Consider the following 19,369-nt stretch of genomic DNA (forward strand, 5'->3'; position numbering starts at 1 on the left):
GACCCCTGCAGCCAGGACTTAGCGTGGGAGGCAAAATTCAACACTTCTGAATATTTTGAATATTTTTGTGTTAATGTTACAAGGAGCAGTAAAGAAAAATAAACTGATGTGCATGAGAATGTGTGCATGGTCCTGCATTAGCCTTTGTGTACACATGTGTGTATCATGCTCAGATACCACAACAAAACAGCCAATTTCTAAAGTACAGTTTAATAGCAGAAGTGAACATTGGTCTAGGTAAATATAGCCTTGTATGTTGTACTAAAGAAACACATTGACAGATATTTTATGATGAGATGGTTACTACCTACCTTTTCCCCATTTTCTGCATACAGTAAGTAGAGTCACCAGGATAGCATTAACCACTAGATCACATTGCTCTCTATAAAACCAATTTAGATTAAACTGGTTCTTTACAAGGCTACTTATTAGCACGTTGTTGTCAACATTAATGGCCAAACATAATTTCTAATGCACTCCTAGTGCCAAAATCTATTGTTGAGGAGAAGTAGCAGCAACAGCAGAATAGATAGAGCCTGATATAATTTGACTTCATTCCAGGGCTCCTTTCAAACAACATCACATTTCTGGATGAAAATAGTTTAAGCTATAGAGGCTTCTTTCAGAAAACCAGAGAAATACACCAAGGGTGAGACCCTGAAGTTCATGTTCCGCTGACGTTAACAGTGATTGAAAGTCAGTAGGGATGCCGGCATTGTTACCAGCAATACATGTATATTGCTCTTGAAATAATAGTGAGCATAATTAAGATAATAAATCAGTTAGTCAGGACAGATCCAGTGAGGCGTGAGGGGACATTCGTTTCTTTCAAAGTCTTCAATGTTGCTTTTCACTAAGGTTTTTAAGCTTGCAACTTTCACTTTTGATTTAGATTTCAGGTATTCGTGAGATGAAGGATTAGCTGTCTCCATGCATTCTGACAAAATCCACCCACACTTTGTGCACTGGGGCCCTACTGAAACTGTCACACTGACATACTTTTACAACAATTTGGTTCAAATACATGATACTAAAATAAAACCAACACAGCAAAATAATGTGTGTGTGTGTGTGTGTGTGTGTGTGTGTGTATATATATATATAAAATATATGATTCTATATAAAAACAGAATCATAGAATAGGGTTGGAAGGGACCTCAGGAGGTCATCTAGTCCAACCCCCTCCTCAAAGCAGGACCAATCCCCAACTAAATCATCCTAGCCAGGGCTTTGTCAAGCCTGACCTTGAAAACCTCTAAGGAAGGAGATTCCACCACCTCCCTAGGTAACCCATTCCAGTGCTTTTCCAATTTGGTATTGCAATTCCAGTATCAGTAGTTAAGTTAATACACACCTTGAAAGTCTACAGTCATCCTGTTAACTGACTCTGGGCTCAGACGCACCAGCTGTATCTGCTCAAAATACTTGTTTGTGATATCTCAGTGGGCTTTTCTTTTAAAAGGAACAGGTAGGAAGATCTGTAGGTTACACAAATCCAAAGTTGAAGCAAAACTTCCATCAAGGTGGCAATTAGCAATGTGAAGTGTGTGCTGATGCAGGTTTGCCTGCACTATCTCTTCATGCTCCCTGGGTTGGCCTGCCATTGCACACAGGGCTAGTGATGTAGCATTGTGCCTGACAAGGAACAAATAGCATATGTTTACTAATACACTTTCCCTCTGTCACACCTTGCTGAAATTTGCAGCCAAGGTAGAATGGCCCACAGGGAGGAGCTCTCCTTTCCCTCCTAGGAGCATTCCCTGCCTGCTCTGGATGAGGCATGTTGTCAGCAGGTGGCATAGGGAAGCTTGTGCAATGCTGACCTGTTCTGTGGCTAGACAGAAGACTTCAGTATGTAGGGCGGGTCTGTCAATGGGGCACCTTTGATGAGCACTACAGAGGGGAGAGATCAAATGAGTAGAATTGTTAAAGAAAGCCACATTGGCTTTTTAAGGGAAGAAATATTTAAAAGGGCAGGGTACACAGAATGTGATATGCATGGAAGCAGTGCAGGATTGCTCCTCTCTTGGGTGACGACAGCAGCAGCTGCCGTGAGGCTAAAACTTGTAATTCAAAAAAAAAAAAAAAAAATAGAACTACTGTAGGTCTGCAGGCTTAAAGAATTTAAAATGCCACTGAGACGTTGATAAAGGGCTTGGGTGCAATCAAAAAGTTTGTGGCTGACAAACAACAAATATAAAAGTTGCAGTGAGAAACAGATATTCCACAGAGACTCTTCCCCTGCTCTAAGTGATTTTCTCCCTGTGCTTGGAGCTGCACGGAAAATCGTCCTGAAATACAGATTGAAGAGCAAACTCTCCATTTTTAATATCAACCCATGTGCAAGATTTGCCTGGAGCAAAAGACCAAAGAAGGTCTGAAGGGGAAAGAGGGCTTTAAATGTACTCAGTCTCATAGCCAAAAAGTCCTCTGGTCTGCTCTGCTAGCATATAGCACCAGTCACAGCGCTCAGTCTCTCTGGTAATACAACTGTGTTCAAGCATCATGGAGTGTAGAGTGAAACATTTCCCTCCTTGCAGGATATGTTCAGTTTGTGGTGTTAGATAGGAGATACTTTGACTGCAGGTATCACTAAGGTTAAAGATTTCATCTTAGAATGTGTGACTCCTAAAACAGAAAGTTCATACCTTGGGGTTCCAAATTTTCTAACCTGTAAATCAATACACAGAGCATGATGGGCCAAAGCTGCTCCCTTTTAACTCCAATGGGCGTTTTGCCATTGGCTTCAGTGGGACCAGGATTTGGACCATAGGGTATGTCTACACTACGAAATTAGGTCGAATTTATAGAAGCCGGTTTTATACAGTCGATTGTGTGCGTCCCCAATAAAATGCTCTAAGTGCATTAAGTCGGCGGACCGCGTCCACAGTACCGAGGCTAGCGTCGACTTCTGGAGCGTTGGACTGTGGGTAGCTATCCCACAGTTCCCGCAGTCTCCGCCGCCCATTGGAATTCTGGGTTGAGATCCCAATGCCTGATGAGGCAAAAACAGTGTCACGGGGGGGTTCTGGGTACATGTCGTCAGGCCCCTCCCCCTCCGTCAGAGCAACGGCAGACAATCGATTCGCGCCTTTTTACCTGGGTTACCTGTGCAGATAACATACCACGGCAAGCATGGAGCCCGCTCAGCTCAGGTCAGCTCACCGTCACCATATGTCATCTGGGTGCCAGCAGACGTGATACTGCATTGCTACACAGCAGCAGCTAATTGCCTTTTGGCAGTAGATGGTGCAGTATGACTGGTAGCCGTCATCGGCTATCTGGGTGCTGGCAGACGTGGGGCTGCATTGCTATACAGCAGCAGCTCCTTGCCTTTTGGCAGTAGATGGTGTATTACGACTGGTATCCATCGTCGTCGTATTCCTCAGGGAGTTCGGTCAGAAGCACCTGGGCAGACATGTTTTGTCTCCTGGAGACTCAGTCCTGCCGGCAGTCCTATTGAACCGTCTTGACGATGATGGCTAGCAGTCGTAGTACAGCATCTTCTGCCAAGCACCCAGAAGATGCCAATGGCTATCAGTCATGCTGCACCGTCTGCTGCCAGTTTAAGATGTAAAAAATAGATGGACCAGATTTGTTCTGTATTCATTTGCTTCCCTCTCCCTCCGTGAAATCAACGGCCTGCTAAACCCAGGGTTTTGAGTTCAATCTTTGGGGGGGCCATTCTGTGTGACAGTTTGTGTTTCTCCCTGATGCACAGCCACCTTGGTTAATTTTAATTCCCCGTACCTGTAAGCCATGTCGTCACTCGCCCCTTCCTTCCTCCCTCCCTCCGTCAGACAATAGTTTCGCGCCTTTTTTCAGCCCAGACGCCATAGCACTGGGATCATGGAGCCCGCTCAGATCACCGCGGCAATTATGAGCACTATGAACACCACGCGCATTGTCCTGGAGTATATGCAGAGCCAGAACCTGCCAAAGCAAAACCAGGCGAGGAGGCGATTGCAGCGTGGCGACGAGAGTGATGAGGAAATTGACATGGACATAGACCTCTCACAAAGTACAGGCCCCAGCAATGTGCAAATCATGGTGTTACTGGGGCAGGTTCATGCCGTGGAACGCCGATTCTGGGCCCGGGAAACAAGCACAGACTGGTGGGACCGCATCGTGTTGCAGGTGTGGGACGATTCCCAGTGGCTGCGAAACTTTCGCATGCGTAAGGGCACTTTCATGGAACTTTGTGACTTGCTTTCCCCTGCCCTGAAGCGCCAGAATACCAGGATGAGAGCAGCCCTCACAGTTGAGAAGCGAGTGGCGATAGCCCTGTGGAAGCTTGCAACGCCAGACAGCTACCGGTCAGTCGGGAATCAATTTGGAGTGGGCAAATCTACTGTGGGGGCTGCTGTGATCCAAGTAGCCAACGCAATCAAAGACTGGCTGATATCAAGGGTAGTGACTCTGGGGAAACGTGCAGGTCATAGTGGATGGCTTTGCTGCAGTGGGATTCCCAAACTGTGGTGGGGCGATAGACGGAACCCATATCCCTATCTTGTCACCGGAGCACCAAGCCACCGAGTACATAAACCGCAAGGGGTACTTTTCAATGCTGCTGCAAGCCCTGGTGGATCACAAGGGACGTTTCACTAACATCAACGTGGGATGGCCGGGAAAGGTACATGATGCTCACGTCTTCGGGAACTCTGGTCTGTTTCAAAAGTTGGAGGAAGGGACTTTCTTCCCGGACCAGAAAATAACCGTTGGGGATGTTGAAATGCCTATCATTATCCTTGGGGACCCAGCCTACCCCTTAATGCCATGGCTCATGAAGCCGTACACAGGCAGCCTGGACAGTAGTCAGGACCTGTTCAACTATAGGCTGAGCAAGTGCTGAATGGTGGTGGAATGTGCATTTGGACGTTTAAAAGCGCGCTGGCGCAGTTTACTGACTAGGATAGACCTTAGCGAAGCCAATATCCCCATTGTTATTGCTGCTTGCTGTGCGCTCCACAATATCTGTGAGAGTAAGGGGGAGACATTTATGGCGGGGTGGGAGGTTGAGGCAAATCGCCTGGCCGCTGATTACGCGCAGCCAGACACCAGGGCGGTTAGAAGAGTACAGCAGGGCGCGGTGCGCATCAGAGAAGCTTTGAAAACGAGTTTTGTGACTGGCCAGGCTACGGTGTGAAACTTCTGTTTGTTTCTCCTTGATGAACCCTCCGCCCCCCCCCCGGTTCACTCTACTTCCCTGTAAACTAACCACCCTCCTCTCCCCCCTTCGAGCACTGCTTGCAGAGGCAATAAAGTCATTGTTACTTCACATTCATGCATTCTTTATTAATTCATCACACAACTAGGGGGATAACTGCCAAGGTAGCCCGGGATGGGTGGGGGAGGAGGGAAGGAAAAGGACACACTGCAGTTTAAAACTTTAAAACTTTAACACTTATTGAAGGCCAGCCTTCTGATGCTCGGGCAATCATCTGGGGTGGAGTGACTGGGTGGCCGGAGGCCCCCCCACCGCGTTCTTGGACAGCTGGGTGAGGAGGCTGCGGAACTTGGGGAGGAGGGCTGTTGGTTACACAGGGGCTGTAGTGGCGGTCTCTGCTCCTGCTGCCTTTCCTGCAGCTCAACCATACGCTGGAGCATATCAGTTTGATGCTCCAGCAGCCGGAGCATCGACTCTTGCCTTCTGTCAGCAAGCTGACGCCACCTATCCTCTTCAGCCCGCCACTTGCTCTCTTCAGCCCGTGATTCAGCCCGCCACCTCTCCTCTCATTCATATTGTGCTTTTTTGCACTCTGACAGTGACTGCCTCCACGCATTCTGCTGTGCTCTGTCAGCGTGGGAGGACATCTGGAGCTCCGAGAACATATCATCCCCGAGTCCACCATTTTCTCCTTCTAATCTTCACTAGCCTCTGTGAAGGAGAAACATTTGCAGCTGGTGGAGGAGAAGGGAGAGGTGGTTAAAAAAGACACATTTTAGAGAACAATGGGTACACTCTTTCACGTTACATTTTGCTGTTCACATTACACAGCACATGTGCTTTCGTTACAAGGTCGCATTTTTCCTCTTATATTGAGGGCCTGCCGGTTTGGTGTGAGAGATCACTCACGCAGTGCCAGGCAACAGATTTCGGCTTGCAGGCAGCCATGGTAAGCCACAGTCTTTTGGCTTTTTTAACCTTCTTAACATGTGGGAAAGGTTTCAAACAGTAGCGCCCTCATTTCCCATACCAAGCACCCGTTGGGTTGGCCATTTAAAATGGGTTTGCAATGTAAAAGGAGGGGCTGTGGTTTCCGGGTTAACATGCAGCACAAACCCAACTACCCCACACACCCAATTCTCTGGGATGATCACTTCACCCCTCCCCCCCACCACGTGGCTAACAGCGGGGAACATTTCTGTTCAGCTGAGCAGGAACGGGCACCTCTGAATGTCCCCTTAATAAAATCACCCCATTTCAACCAGGTGACCGTGAATGATATCACTCTCCTGAGGATAACAAAGAGAGATAAGGAATGGATGTTGTCTGCATGCCAGCAAACACCGGGACCATTCGCTGCCATGCTTTGTTATGCAATGATTCCAGACTACGTGCTACTGGCCTGGCGTGGTAAAGTGTCCTACCATGGCGGATGGGATAAGGCAGCCCTCCCCAGAAACCTTTTGCCAAGGCTTTGGGAGTACATGAAGAAGAGCTTTCTGGAGATGTCCCTGGAGGATTTCCGCTCCATCCCCATACACGTTAACAGACTTTTCCAGTAGCTGTACTGGCCGCGATTGCCAGGGCAAATTAATCATTAATCATTAAACACGCTTGCTTTTAAACCATGTGTAATATTTACAAAGGTACACTCACCAGAGGTCCCTTGTGCGCCCTCAGGGTCTGGGAGCATGCCTTGGGTGAGTTCAGGGGTTACTGGTTCCAGGTCCAGGGTGGTAAACATATCCTGGCTGTTGGGGAAACCGGTTTCTCCGCTTCCTTGCTGTGAGCTATCTTCATTGTCTTCATCATCATCTTCCTCGTACCCTGAACCCGCTTCCCTGTTGCGTGATTCTCCATTGATGGAGTCAAAGCACACGGTTGGGGTAGTGGTGGCTGCACCCCTAGCATGGCATGCAGCTCCGCGTAGAAGCGGCATGTTTGCGGCTCTGCCCCGGACCTTCCGTTTGCCTCTCTGGCTTTGTGGTAGGCTTGCCTTAGCTCCTTAATTTTCACACAGCACTGCTGTGCGTCCCTGTTATGGCCTCTGTCCTTCATGGCCTTTGAGACTTTTTCTAATATTTTGCCATTTCATTTACTGCTACGGAGTTCAGCTAGCACTGATTCGTCTCCCCATATGGCGAGCAGATCCCGTACCTCCCGTTCTGTCCATGCTGGAGCTCTTTTGCGATCCTGGGACTCCATCATGGTTACCTGTGCTGATGAGCTCTGCGTGGTCACCTGTGCTCTCCACGCTGGGCAAACAGGAAATGAAATTCAAAAGTTCGCGGGGCTTTTCCTGTCTACCTGGTCAGTGCATCTGAGTTGAGAGTGCTGTCCAGAGCGGTCACAATGAAGCACTGTGGGATAGCTCCCGGAGGCCAATAACGTTGAATTCCGTCCACACTACCCCAAATCCGACCCGCAAAGGCCGATTTTAGCGCTAATCCCCTCGTCGGAGGTGGAGTAAAGAAACCGGTTTAAAGGGCCCTTTAAGTCGAAAAAAAAGGGCTTCGTCGTGTGGACGTGTCCAGGCTTAATTTGATTTAACGCTGCTAAATTCGACCTAAACTCATAGTGTAGACCAGGCCATAGTGTGGATATTCTAAATATGGAAGAAATCCTATAGAGAAACAAGAACAGCATGGATTCCCGAGAGCCTCATTCCCCTCTCCCACCACTGGACACACTGGTGTAATTCCATTGCCTTCATTGGCCCTAATCCTGATTTACACTAGTGAAGTGAAGAAAGGAAAAGAAAAGCTGGTAGGGTTTGCAAAACTTTCCCAGCCAGAACCACGTAACCAGACAGCTCCTGCAAAGGTTAGGAGATCTGGTCTTGCCTGAACTTGTGCGTAACTCTCATTGGCATGAGGAGAAGTTGTGTGTGTATCCTGAGAGAAGTCTCTCTTCTTGCATACATAGCTACTCGCCAGGCAGAGGGATGTCAAAAGGGCATAGTGGGGTCTGAAAACAAGAACGCTGATACTAGAATTGATGTACAGTAGTCAGAGTACTATAAAGACATCAATCCGTGAATCCTCACCCACCGGTACAAATTATTATCCACATTGTACCGATAGGGAAACTGAAGCACAAAGTGGTTAGGTGACTTGACCAAGTTGACACAGTTGGGAGCAGAACTCCCTTATTCCTGGATTGCATGTGGAGTCCACCAGATGACAGTTCTTAGCTGGAGCCACAGCATGAACTCTGCAAGGGTAGGAAGTATGTCAGTGCTTTAAACAAGATGCAAGTCCCTCTGCAGTGTGATCCTTATATATGGTGTGTGTGTGTGTGTGGGGGGGGAAGCTGCTATGTCCTGGGGGACTTCATTCTGAGTGACATGCTGAAGGTCTCATGCTGCCAGAATTAAAACGTCCTTGACATTTCTAAAAAGTATAGATGATCATTTCCTAACTCCAAAAGTGTTGCATCCACCACAGGGAAGTCTGTATTGGACCCTGTCTTGACAGATAAGGAGGGATTGATTGTAGAACTAAAAATTAGTGATTGTGTACGTGCAAGTGTTCATGACTTAACCATTCTGTTTGCACATAACAAATGTAAAGTCCAAACCAATAAATATATACTTGGTGCTTTCAAAGCACCATTTCACAATGCTGAAAACAATTATAAGCAAAATGAGCTGGGAGAAGGAATTGAAACTGAAAAAGTGAAGAACATTTCCCTAGCTGCTCAAAAAGCCACAATTGAGAAAGAAGGCTATGGTGGTTAAAATAGCAACCTGGCTTAGCAAGGAAATAAAAGCAGCTATAACATTTATAGATATACAAGTAAAATATGGGGGGGAAAGAAGTTGATAGCAGTGAATATAAATTAGAAGCTGGGAACTGATGCCAAAAGGACACCAGGAGAAATCTATAGCTCGTATTGTTAAGGACAATAAGAAGCAATTTCCATTTACCAAGGATCGTGGTGGATTCTCCATCACTGATACAGTTTAAATTAAAATTGAATGTTTTTCTAAAAGATATATGCTCTAGGAATTATTTTGGGGAAGTTCTATGTCCTGTTTTGTACAGACTAGATCGGGGTAGGCAACCTATGGCATGCGTGCCGAAGGCGGCACGCGAGCTGATTTTCAGTGGCACTCACACTGCCCGGGTCCTGGCCACCCGGCCGGGGGGCTCTGCATTTTAATTTAATTTTAAATGAAGCTTCTTAAACATTTTAAAAACCTTATTTACTTTACATACAACAATAGTTTAGTTATATATTAAAGACATAGAGACCTTCTAAAAACGTTAAAATGTATGACTGGCACATGAAACCATAAATTAGAGTGAATAAATGAAGACTCGGCACACCACTTCTGAAAGGTTGCCGACCCCTGGACTAGATGGTCACAATGGTCCCTTCTGTCTTTGGAATCCATGAATGTCTAAATCTATTAATTCTTTAAGTGTATTAGGAATAAAAGGAACCAAAACAAACCGTTCCTGGATGGGAATGGTAGAATTGTCAATAACAATGCTGAAAAGGCAGGAGTGTTCAACACATATTTCTGTTCTGCATTTGGGAAAAAGCCAGATGATGTATTCGTCATATGCTGCTGATGAAATACTTTCCATTCCAACAGTAACGCAGTATGATATTACACAGCATCTTCTCAAGTCTGACATTTTTAAATAATCAGGTCTGGATAACTTGCATCCAACAATTTTAAAGGAGCTGACTCAGGTGCCATGTGGATTATTAATGTTGATGTTCAATAAAAGTCTTGAAACACCGGGGAAGTTCCAGAGGTCTTGGAGAAACTAATGTTGTGCCAATATTTAATACGGCTAAACTGGACAACCCAAGAATTATAAGCATACCAGTGTGACACAGATCCCAGGTAACGTAATGGAATGGCTGATATGGGACTCGATTTAGTAAAGAATTGAAGGAGGGTAATATAATTTATGCCAGTCAACATGGGTTTATGGAAAATAGATCTGGTCAAACTAACTTAATATCTTTGATGCTGTTGCAAAAAGGGGTGATGTGATCCTTGGATGTAGGAACAGGGGAGTCTCGAGTAGGAGTAAGGACATTATTTTACCTGGGTATTTGGCACTGATGTGGCTGTGCCCCATTCGGGTGTTCAAGAAATCCCTTGCAGGATTGGGAGATATTTCACACTGTCACGTCAGTTTAAATTGGCGGAGTAAAGTAGCAATGGATCACATTCCTGTTCCTGGCTTGTGGCATGCTGATTGGCTGGAAGAAAGCTTGTTGTGTGCTGCAGCCAATTAGACCATGGAACTAAGGGTTTGAGTATTTTTTTTAAAAATGTACAGAACATCACTCCCATCACCCCTCCACCCAGTATAAACAAAACAAACCATTACCCCAAACAGAGGTGTGACATGCCAGAGACTCCATGAAATCTAGTAGGGACGTGGCTGTTGCTATTGATTTTGCACCGAAGGTGCCCAGATACTATGGTGATAGGCGGCAGGATAAAACTCTAAGACCGACCGATCGATAGAACTTTCGCCAATAAAAAGCAAAATAGCTCCTGTCCCAGGTCCCTCACAGCGTCTGAGACAAAATGTTTCCTATCTGAACAAGCAGAGCTACTGTGCCTGAAACGACCATTGTCTTTAATTTTCTGGGACCTGCTTGCTGCTATTATCCAGCAGAGAATGTAATTGTGTAATCTCACCTATGGTGCTGCAAAATAAAAGCCTGTTGCAGAACTGTGATTTATAACGCCAGCCTCAAGAGGATGAGTTTGGCTCCTGTTTGTCCTACATTAAATAATCGCTGCTGTTTTGCTTCTGTATCATCTTTGCTGTATTAAAGAAATTCAAACTAGGTAGATAATTATCTATCTGGACAGGTATTTATTTGATCTATTGCCATAGTACCCGAACTCTGACCTAGCAGATCTCTGCAGTTGCAGAAGGAAAACAGCCCCTTTCCTAGCTCATTTCATTGGAGAAAGTTGTCTTTAAACTGCATTGCATTAAGCGGAGTTTTTCCCATTTGAAGATGGTTCCTTTAGTACAGAGACTAGAAATAAAAATGTCTAGTGCATAGCACTTGATTAAACCACTAAAGAAGTACTCAGACACAGAGAAACACAGCGCATTCCGAGGACAACTTTTGGGGCTACAGGAGATGAATCAGTAGATTTCTTCTGGATGAGGATTCTTGTTCCAGAGCTGATAGTCTGATAGATGTGCCTGTTTTTATTTTTTAGAGTGAATAAATGAATCAGGGGTCCAGGCCTAGGTCCCATTTTATCCAAATACCTCCAAATTCAGGTAAATGGTTCTGGTTTAGGCTCTTTTCCCCTGACATCTACAAGAACTTGGTTGCAAACTGTCAGAAGAGGCAGAGTTATATCAACCTACCATGGTTCTCATTTAGTTTGGAGTGATCTCCCACAGCATCTTTGTACACAGAACTGACTCAAAGCATGTAACGAGGAGGAAATGGGGCACTTTGTATGTATTTATTAGCATCGACAGTACTCACTGCTGTAGTAGCTGAATGTCTTCATGCCCCTTTGTTCTCTGAAACGTGGTGAAGGGCTAGAAACTGTTCAACTGGGCCCCCAAGTTCGATTCAAAACACTTTTCTCCTGAAGAAATTTGTTCTGCTCAGAGGCATTTTAAGTTCTTTGCAGAGCACAGTGCAGTAGAGAAGCTGCCAGCCAGTGTCATGTCACCACCTCTCTTAACACTTACCCTTTCCAACACCTCCAAGCTGCAGATTTCAAGTCTGCAGCTTGGAGGGACCAGCAGGACTGTTTGCAAGCAGGATGTTGTAAATAATCACTTTGCTCTTGACAGGTTAAGGTGATAAATACACATGTAAATGCAGGAAGTACCACAGATAAAGTGGGTTGACAAATCTGCCCCATTATCTCCTACCCCTTACAGTAAATGAGAGGCTTACTAAATACTTGCAAAGGTTTGGGATAAGTCCTGAGTTCTAGGCTAGCAGCAAAGCTCTGCTGGATAATATTAGCTGCAGTTCATTTATGTGAGGGATCTTTATTGATCTAGATTTTGAAGTTATGCCTAGAGCATATAATCTCCCCTTTTCAGCACGTATAAATCTAAAGATATAATAAAGGTGTTTTACATAGAGATGGAGCTTTGGTTGCCTTTTAATGATGATGTTTTGAGATCACTTATTGCACAGCACTTTGTCTCATCCAGAAAAGAACACTTAAAATGATTTACTAAAATCTTGTCTTTTAATCTTTAAAAATAATCTTTCTGAACTGCATATAAACTCAGCCAGACAGCAGAGTATAGCTACATACAGCTAGACTGCACAAAGCGTAGAACTAAACAGACCAAAATAGAAAAGCCACATTGTCCTAGTAAGAATGCTTTGCACTCACAGCTCTTTCCATGTGATGATGACAAAGTGTTCTAAATAAATTTTACAATGGATATAACAGTCTGTATTAGGGGTTAGGCTGAAACCTCCATGGGGGCAGATTTTCCCACATCTACTACTGCCGGGTTCTTAAACCTTCCTCTCAAGCCTCTGGTGCTGAGCATCGTCAGAGAGAGGGTGCTGAATTACACCTCTACCCGGATATCACGCGACCCGATATAACATGAATTCGGATATAACGCTGTAAAGCAGTGCTCTGGGGGACCGGGGCGGCGCACTCTGGTGGATCAAAGCAAGTTCGATATAACGCGGTAAGATTTTTTGGCTCCCAAGGACAGCGTTATATCGGGGTAGAGGTGTAGCTGGATTTGGGGTCTGATCCAGGCTGGCAGGGTCTGTGTTCCTAACACGGGATCAAACCTCGCCACTCCCAAGTGAGGCTGGTGAGAATCAATATCCCTGTTTAGAACAGGGGAGCTGAGGCGTTCCCAGGGTCACCCAGGGAGTGTGTGGTACAGCTGTGACAGAACACAGAATTCTGAGTGTGCAGTCCCAGGTTTTAACCACAGGAACTACCTGGCTGCATCACATCTGTGCAGTGTGACGCTGGCCAAGCCCCTTGGGGTCGGACCCCATGAGGAGCAGAGTCCTCTCTGTACCCGGTGACTTCAGGCCATTAACTGCTAGGTGCATCCCTGCCCTAGCTGTGAAATGGGGATATTCTCCTCCTGACAGGGGGGATGTGAGGGTTCATCGATTAATTACTTAACAGCTTCAGAGCATCATAACAACACTGGGCCTGATTTTCTTTTGTTCGTACCACTCTCAGTGCAAAGAGGTCTGACAGTGGCTGTGCGTTACACTGACGCTCACTGGTAGTCCTCTTTTACACTGCCAGTGCAGTGCAAAGCACCTGTGCCCCACAGTGCAGCTGAGAACAAGGCCCATTCAGTGCTATGTACTGCGTCCAAATGCGAAGTATCAGTGTCACTCTCAATACTTCCTGCCCAGTTCGGGCCCAATCCAAAGCCCACTGAAATCATTGAGAGCCTTTGCACTGACTTTACTGAGCGCTGGAGCAGGCCCCAGGTTTCCAGTTGTGCAGATCTCTAGTGAGTGAAACAAAGAAAAGTTCATATGCTATTGCTACAAGTTCAAGGAAGAAACTCGGTGGGACCAGTGACATATGGGACTGACTTGCTCAGCTCAATCCTTTAAAATTCAAATGGATTAACTCTGTCATTTTTAAATTGCTTAATCACGTGTCTTGACTTTTAATCTTTGATAGTACAGGCATTTGGATTTTCCTCTATTTAGCTCTAACCACACTGGTTTTAGACAAATTTGAGGTCTGTCAGGGAAAATCCATTTTCTGAAGCCTTATAAGAAGAGGAGGTGGGGAAAGATACGTGACACTATTTATCTGCACTGATTTGTTCCATCTTTTTATTTGTTTGTTTTAATTCATTGCATGATCCTGCTTAAAATGCACAGTCACATTTACGCATACAAATTTAGCTCCACGTTCGCCATGGAAAAACTGTTCCGCCACTCTTTAATGGTAATTTAATTTTTTAAAATTGCAAATCTGTGATCTGAAATTATAATCCAGTGGTGCAGTTGTTCTGCAGGGCACTCAAAAATGGAGATTCAGAGCAAACTTGTTTGCATAATAATAGCTGCTGTGCATGTCTGGATTTTGTCTGTGTGTCTGTTAGCTGCAGATTTCTCCCCTTAGATCTACAGGAAGACAAGGACTCTGATTCTGATTAAGCGATGCCCTAAAAACTTGTTTGCAGCAATTTAGGGCTCTTGCTGTGGAAGCTTTAATCCTTCTTTATATATTAAAAATCACAGGGTTTTTACTAATGTGAGGAGTACATTTCATTTTCCCTTTTCAGCTGTCCAGAGCACAGTGTGGAACTAGCATTTACCAGCTCCCTCCTATGAGCTTGGAAAAAGAATTATCCCACCTAGGCACCTCCAAATGCTTCTGTCCCTTCTGCACAAAAACAAGCTCTTTGAAAACTTTGCTGCAGCATGAATAATTTGGGAATGCTAGGTGCCTGCTCAGCAGATCCTGCTGGGGTGGACCGACGTTCCTTGCTCTGGGTTAACACAGGATTTCAAGGAGACGCATATTTGATGTATGACTTTGCCAGAAGAACTTGATAATGTAGGAGATTTATTAAAGCATTACACAAAGTATGTTCTCTGTCACAAATTAGACGACTCTTCTGCATCCCTGCTGTAGAGTCTTTCTCTTTGAAGGCCTTGGGGTTCTGTCAGACATAAAAATAAATGTGGGAAGGAGTCTTGTCTCTAGCAGAATTGGGAGCACTAAGGGGCAAGCGGCTTAATTAACCAAGAGGGAGGTTGGTACTGGCCACTCCTAGAAGCATGAAACAAATGCGGTTTGAATCACAGTAATGACTTTGCTTAAAATGCAAAATTATTAATGCAAGAAATAGCATGAAATTGACCCTCAATGCAATTTCAAGTAATTGTTATTTCCAGTTTTCTTTTTGTCTCAATGGCACTTTTCTTGTAACTGAAACTGAAATAACCAGGTCTGGAGTTTAACTGCTCTCAGCCTATTTCTAAGTGTTGTTTATTTTCAGCCATTAAAAACTGGAATATTTATAGTGCTAAGTACTTGCCATCAGAGGATGTTATTTATTTATTTTGTATATATGAGACAATGTTGATGTTGCTCTCTCTGTTCCTGAGCTATCCTAAGACAGTTGGCAGAGATACTGTCGCTTACAGACAGCCCCCCAACCTGAAGCAAATACTCACCAGCAACCATACACCACACAACAAAAACACTAACCCAGGAACCTATCCTTGCAACAAAGCCCGTTGCCAACTCTGTCCACATATTTATTCAGGGGATACCATCATAGGAGCTAATCACATCAGCCACACTATCAGGCTCGTTCACCTGCACATCTACCAATATGGTATATGCCATCATGTGCCAGCAATGCCCCTCTGCCATGTACATTGGCCAAACCAGACAGTCTCTACGCAAAAGAATAAAATGGACACAAATCAGACGTCAAGAATTATAACATTCAAAAACCAGTCGGAGAACACTTCAATCTCCCTGGTCACTCGATTACAGACCTAAAAGTTGCAAAAAAACTTCAAAAACAGACTCCAACAAGAAACTGCAGAACTGAAATTAATTTGCAAATTGGACACCATTAAATTAGGCTTGAATAAAGAATGGGAGTGAGTGGGTCATTACACAAAGTAAAAACTATTTCCCCATGCTAATTTTCCCCCCAATTGTTACTCACATCTTCTTGACAACTGTTGGAAATGGGCCATCCTGATTATCACTACAAAAGTTTTTTTCTCCTGCTGATAATAGCCCACCTTAATGGATTACTCTCGTTATAGTTGGTATGACAACACCCATTTTTTCATGTTCTTTGTGTATATAGATCTTCCTACTGTATTTTCCACTACATGCATCTGATGAAGTGGGTTTTAGCCCACAAAAGCTTATGCTCAAATAAATTTGTTAGTCTCTAAGGTGCCACAAGTACTCCTGTTCTTTTTGCTGATATAGACTAACACGGCTGCTACTCTGAAACTGTCACAGTGACTAATCGTTATTCTCTCTCTCTCTCTAACCATCTGACCTTTGTAATGGGCCCATTATCATAGTATTTAGGCACCCTGTCACCTCCAGTCTGTGTCTTAGCTGGTCAGCATGCTGGTTTCCTGGTGCCACTGGCACGTGTACTGTATTGTTCACTTGCATTTGACTGACTTGAGGACCAAGCAGGTCCTTCACCCTTCAACACTCGTCCTGATTTCTCATTCTGTTTCCTGCCCGAGAGCATGAAGCCAGGGCCGGCTCCAGGCACCAGCGCAGCAAGCAGGTGCTTGGGGGCGGCCAAGGGGAAGGGGCGGCACGTCAGGCTCTTCGGCGGCGGTTGCTGCTGTGTTTATGCACATATTGATTGATTGCTGGCTAGACTCTTTGGGAAAGTTACTGAGCAAGCAAAGCAACTGTCCTAAATATTCTTGGGGGAGGGAAAACAGCCCCCAAGTTGCTAACCTGGGAAGAGTTCATTCCTTGGAAGTGTATTTTATTGTGGAGCAATTAGTGCCCCACATGGAACTTGGGCCTGTGGGCGATGGGGGTCTCTCTTCTTTAAGTCCACAAATCTTTTATTCCCACCTCCTGAGAGGTTGATGGCTGTTATCAAACAAAACAGAGTATTAGCAGTTGGGATCAGAATGTTTGTTTGGGGCGGGGGGTGGGAGGGTAGTTTTTTAACAACTATGAAACTAACTTGGGCCTTTTCCCTGCCAGTGGAGCTTAGTTCCAGGAACAATCAACCTCCCAGATTTTCAGAGTATTGGGCAAGGTTTATCTGAGACTACCACTAAAAAAAGGAGAGAAGGAGAATCAGGATTTCTACGCTAGCTCAGACCAAGGTCCATCTAGTCCAGTATGCTGTTTCTGGCAGTGGACACCACTAGATGCTTCAGAGGAAGGCATAAAAGCTCTATAATGCACAATTATCTGATAATTTGCACATAGGGGAAGTTTTGCCCTAACCCTATGCAGTTATTGAGTTACTTATTTCCTGGAGCATTAGGTTTTATATCCCTTATACATTTTTATCCTGTCTTAAGTACAGCAATTGTGGAAGTTCCAGTTGTTCATATAAATGTCTAATCCTTTGTTATTAAATCTTACCTGGGATGGAAATCTTTCTTTGCCTCTAATAATTTGTGTTGCCATTCCCTGAACCTTTTCCATTTCTGCTCGATCTTCATGGAGCTGGGCAACCAGGACTGAATGCAGCATTCAAGATGAAGTTGTACCATTTATCTCTATATCTGATGGCTTTACAATATCTCCAGGATTAAACTCTGTTCCGCAGTCATGGTGAAAGCTCTGTGAAATGTTCTCTGAATGTAAGAGTTACTCACTAAAGGTTTCCCCCTCTCGCATCCCAGGACTGATATTTATCAAGGGGGCTGATAAATCTCATTCAAGTTTTGGTTCTCTCTGCTGTCCAGTAAGAATGTTTTGATTGTTGCCTCACCAGTTTTCGCTCTTCCTTCACAGAGTCGGAAACATGCGAGCAAAGTGAGACTTTACTACATGCTACATCCCATAGACGGAGGCTGCCCGGCCAAGAAGCTCCGATCAGAAAACGTGAGTATGTTTCAGAGCCCTATTCTGCGCTGCTTTGTGAATCTGTGACCCTGTGCAAAGGCATGTACCACTTGTGACAGCATCAGATAATCACATACCCAGAAGTACCAGTTGGGGTAGCTGAAATGCTAAGTATCAGAGGGGTAGCCATGTTAGTCTGGATCTGTAAAAAGCAACAGAGAGTCCTGTGGCACCTTTAAGACTAACAGATGTATTGAAGCATAAGCTTTTGTGGGTGAATGCCCACTTCGTCGGATGCATGCACGAAAGCTTATGCTCCAATACATCTGTTAGTCTTAAAGGTGCCACAGGACTCTCTGTTGCTGAAATGCTAAGTTACTGAAAACAATTTTCCATAAATGATACAGAAAATATGACACGCATCAGCAGCAGTAATTGAATTTTTAGTTTTTACTTGTCTTTGTTGTAGAAAAGACAGAAAAAAAAGGTAGCCTCACGACACAAATCTAGTATGCATTCAGTCCATTCAGAGCCAGACCAAACTGTCTGAAAGACATTTAGTTTGTTCCTATTGGAATCCAGGACCCGCCCACTGCTAAAGGACCTCCCCCCAGCCTAAGGGGAGGATCCACAGGACCTGGAAACCAAATGATTCCGGGGGACAACTAATGAGATAACAGGGACAGGAGTGAGATCAAAGAGTCCAACGAAGGGAACATTTAGTCTGTTGGCTGGTGAACTGCAGTGGAAATGACTGAAAGGCTAATGACTACGTGGATGATTGCACTTTCAGTCTAGTTCCCTTTGAATTTGGGGTAGTAAAAACTGCTCTTTAATTGTGATGGTTAAAGTTCTGTAACTGTTCCACTGGAAGTCTGGATTGAAGTCATTTCAGGTTCCATACATTCAGATGCTATTTGTGCACAACTTTCTTACCCCATGGTAGAAAACATCAGGGAGAGAACCAGTGACAGCAGAGGGAAGCCCTGTGTTAGAGAGGCAGCTAGAGAGCGATTCATGGGGGAGAGTAACTAGTCAAAGGAAAATGAGGAAGGAAGAAATACATGTCAGTGAGCAATTTCCATTCTAGTGTGTCCCGTAACCCTGATTCTACTCTTCCTTACGGCCTTTGAATGTATCAACTTCAATTTCTTGGCAATTCTCTGCGTACTTGGCTGTGACAGCTGCTCTCTTTGCCCATCTCAAGATCCTTTCACTTAGGTCCATTTTGTATTGCCCTCATTGATATCTCTCTCTTCCTAGTTTAGATCACTTGGCACGAACAGTTCAGTGTGGGAGATTTAATATTCATGGGAGCTGGGCAGCAAAAGCCATGGACATCACACTAAAAATATTTCTTACTGTGAAACAATCCGCTCTTCAGATCTGGGTCTTGTTCAAAGCTCCTTCCTGGGGTCTCTCACTCCATCCCTTGGTGCCTCCAACCTGCTTTCTAATTCCATCCAACCCTTCCCTGCACATTGCTCAGCATCCAGACGCTCACCCTTTTTGCTTTTGGAGCCCATTTGACTTCCTGTTTTCTCCTGCTAATAAGAAACCAGCCTGAGTTTGCTCTGACAGCTCTGTGCCTGCCCTTCGCCTACACACCCAGTGAGTCTATATGCTCTGTGACTATGTAATACATCATATCCCCCATCTGTCGATTAGGTGATCGCCATGTGACA

General features: G+C 44.8%; 1 protein-coding gene across 1 annotated transcript in view; it reads left to right on the forward strand.

The window, feature by feature from the left end:
- The window catches only part of ZMAT4 (zinc finger matrin-type 4), a 76,210-nt gene that overhangs the window by 10,479 nt on the left and 46,362 nt on the right, over positions 1-19,369 (forward strand). Inside the window, exon 2 of the mRNA XM_065400057.1 lies at positions 17,634-17,723. Within this exon, the coding sequence (XP_065256129.1) occupies positions 17,634-17,723 (90 nt within the window). The remainder of the gene's footprint in view (positions 1-17,633; positions 17,724-19,369) is intronic.

This window comes from Emys orbicularis, chromosome 2 (genome assembly GCF_028017835.1).
Source record: "Emys orbicularis isolate rEmyOrb1 chromosome 2, rEmyOrb1.hap1, whole genome shotgun sequence".
NCBI lineage: Eukaryota > Metazoa > Chordata > Testudines > Emydidae > Emys > Emys orbicularis.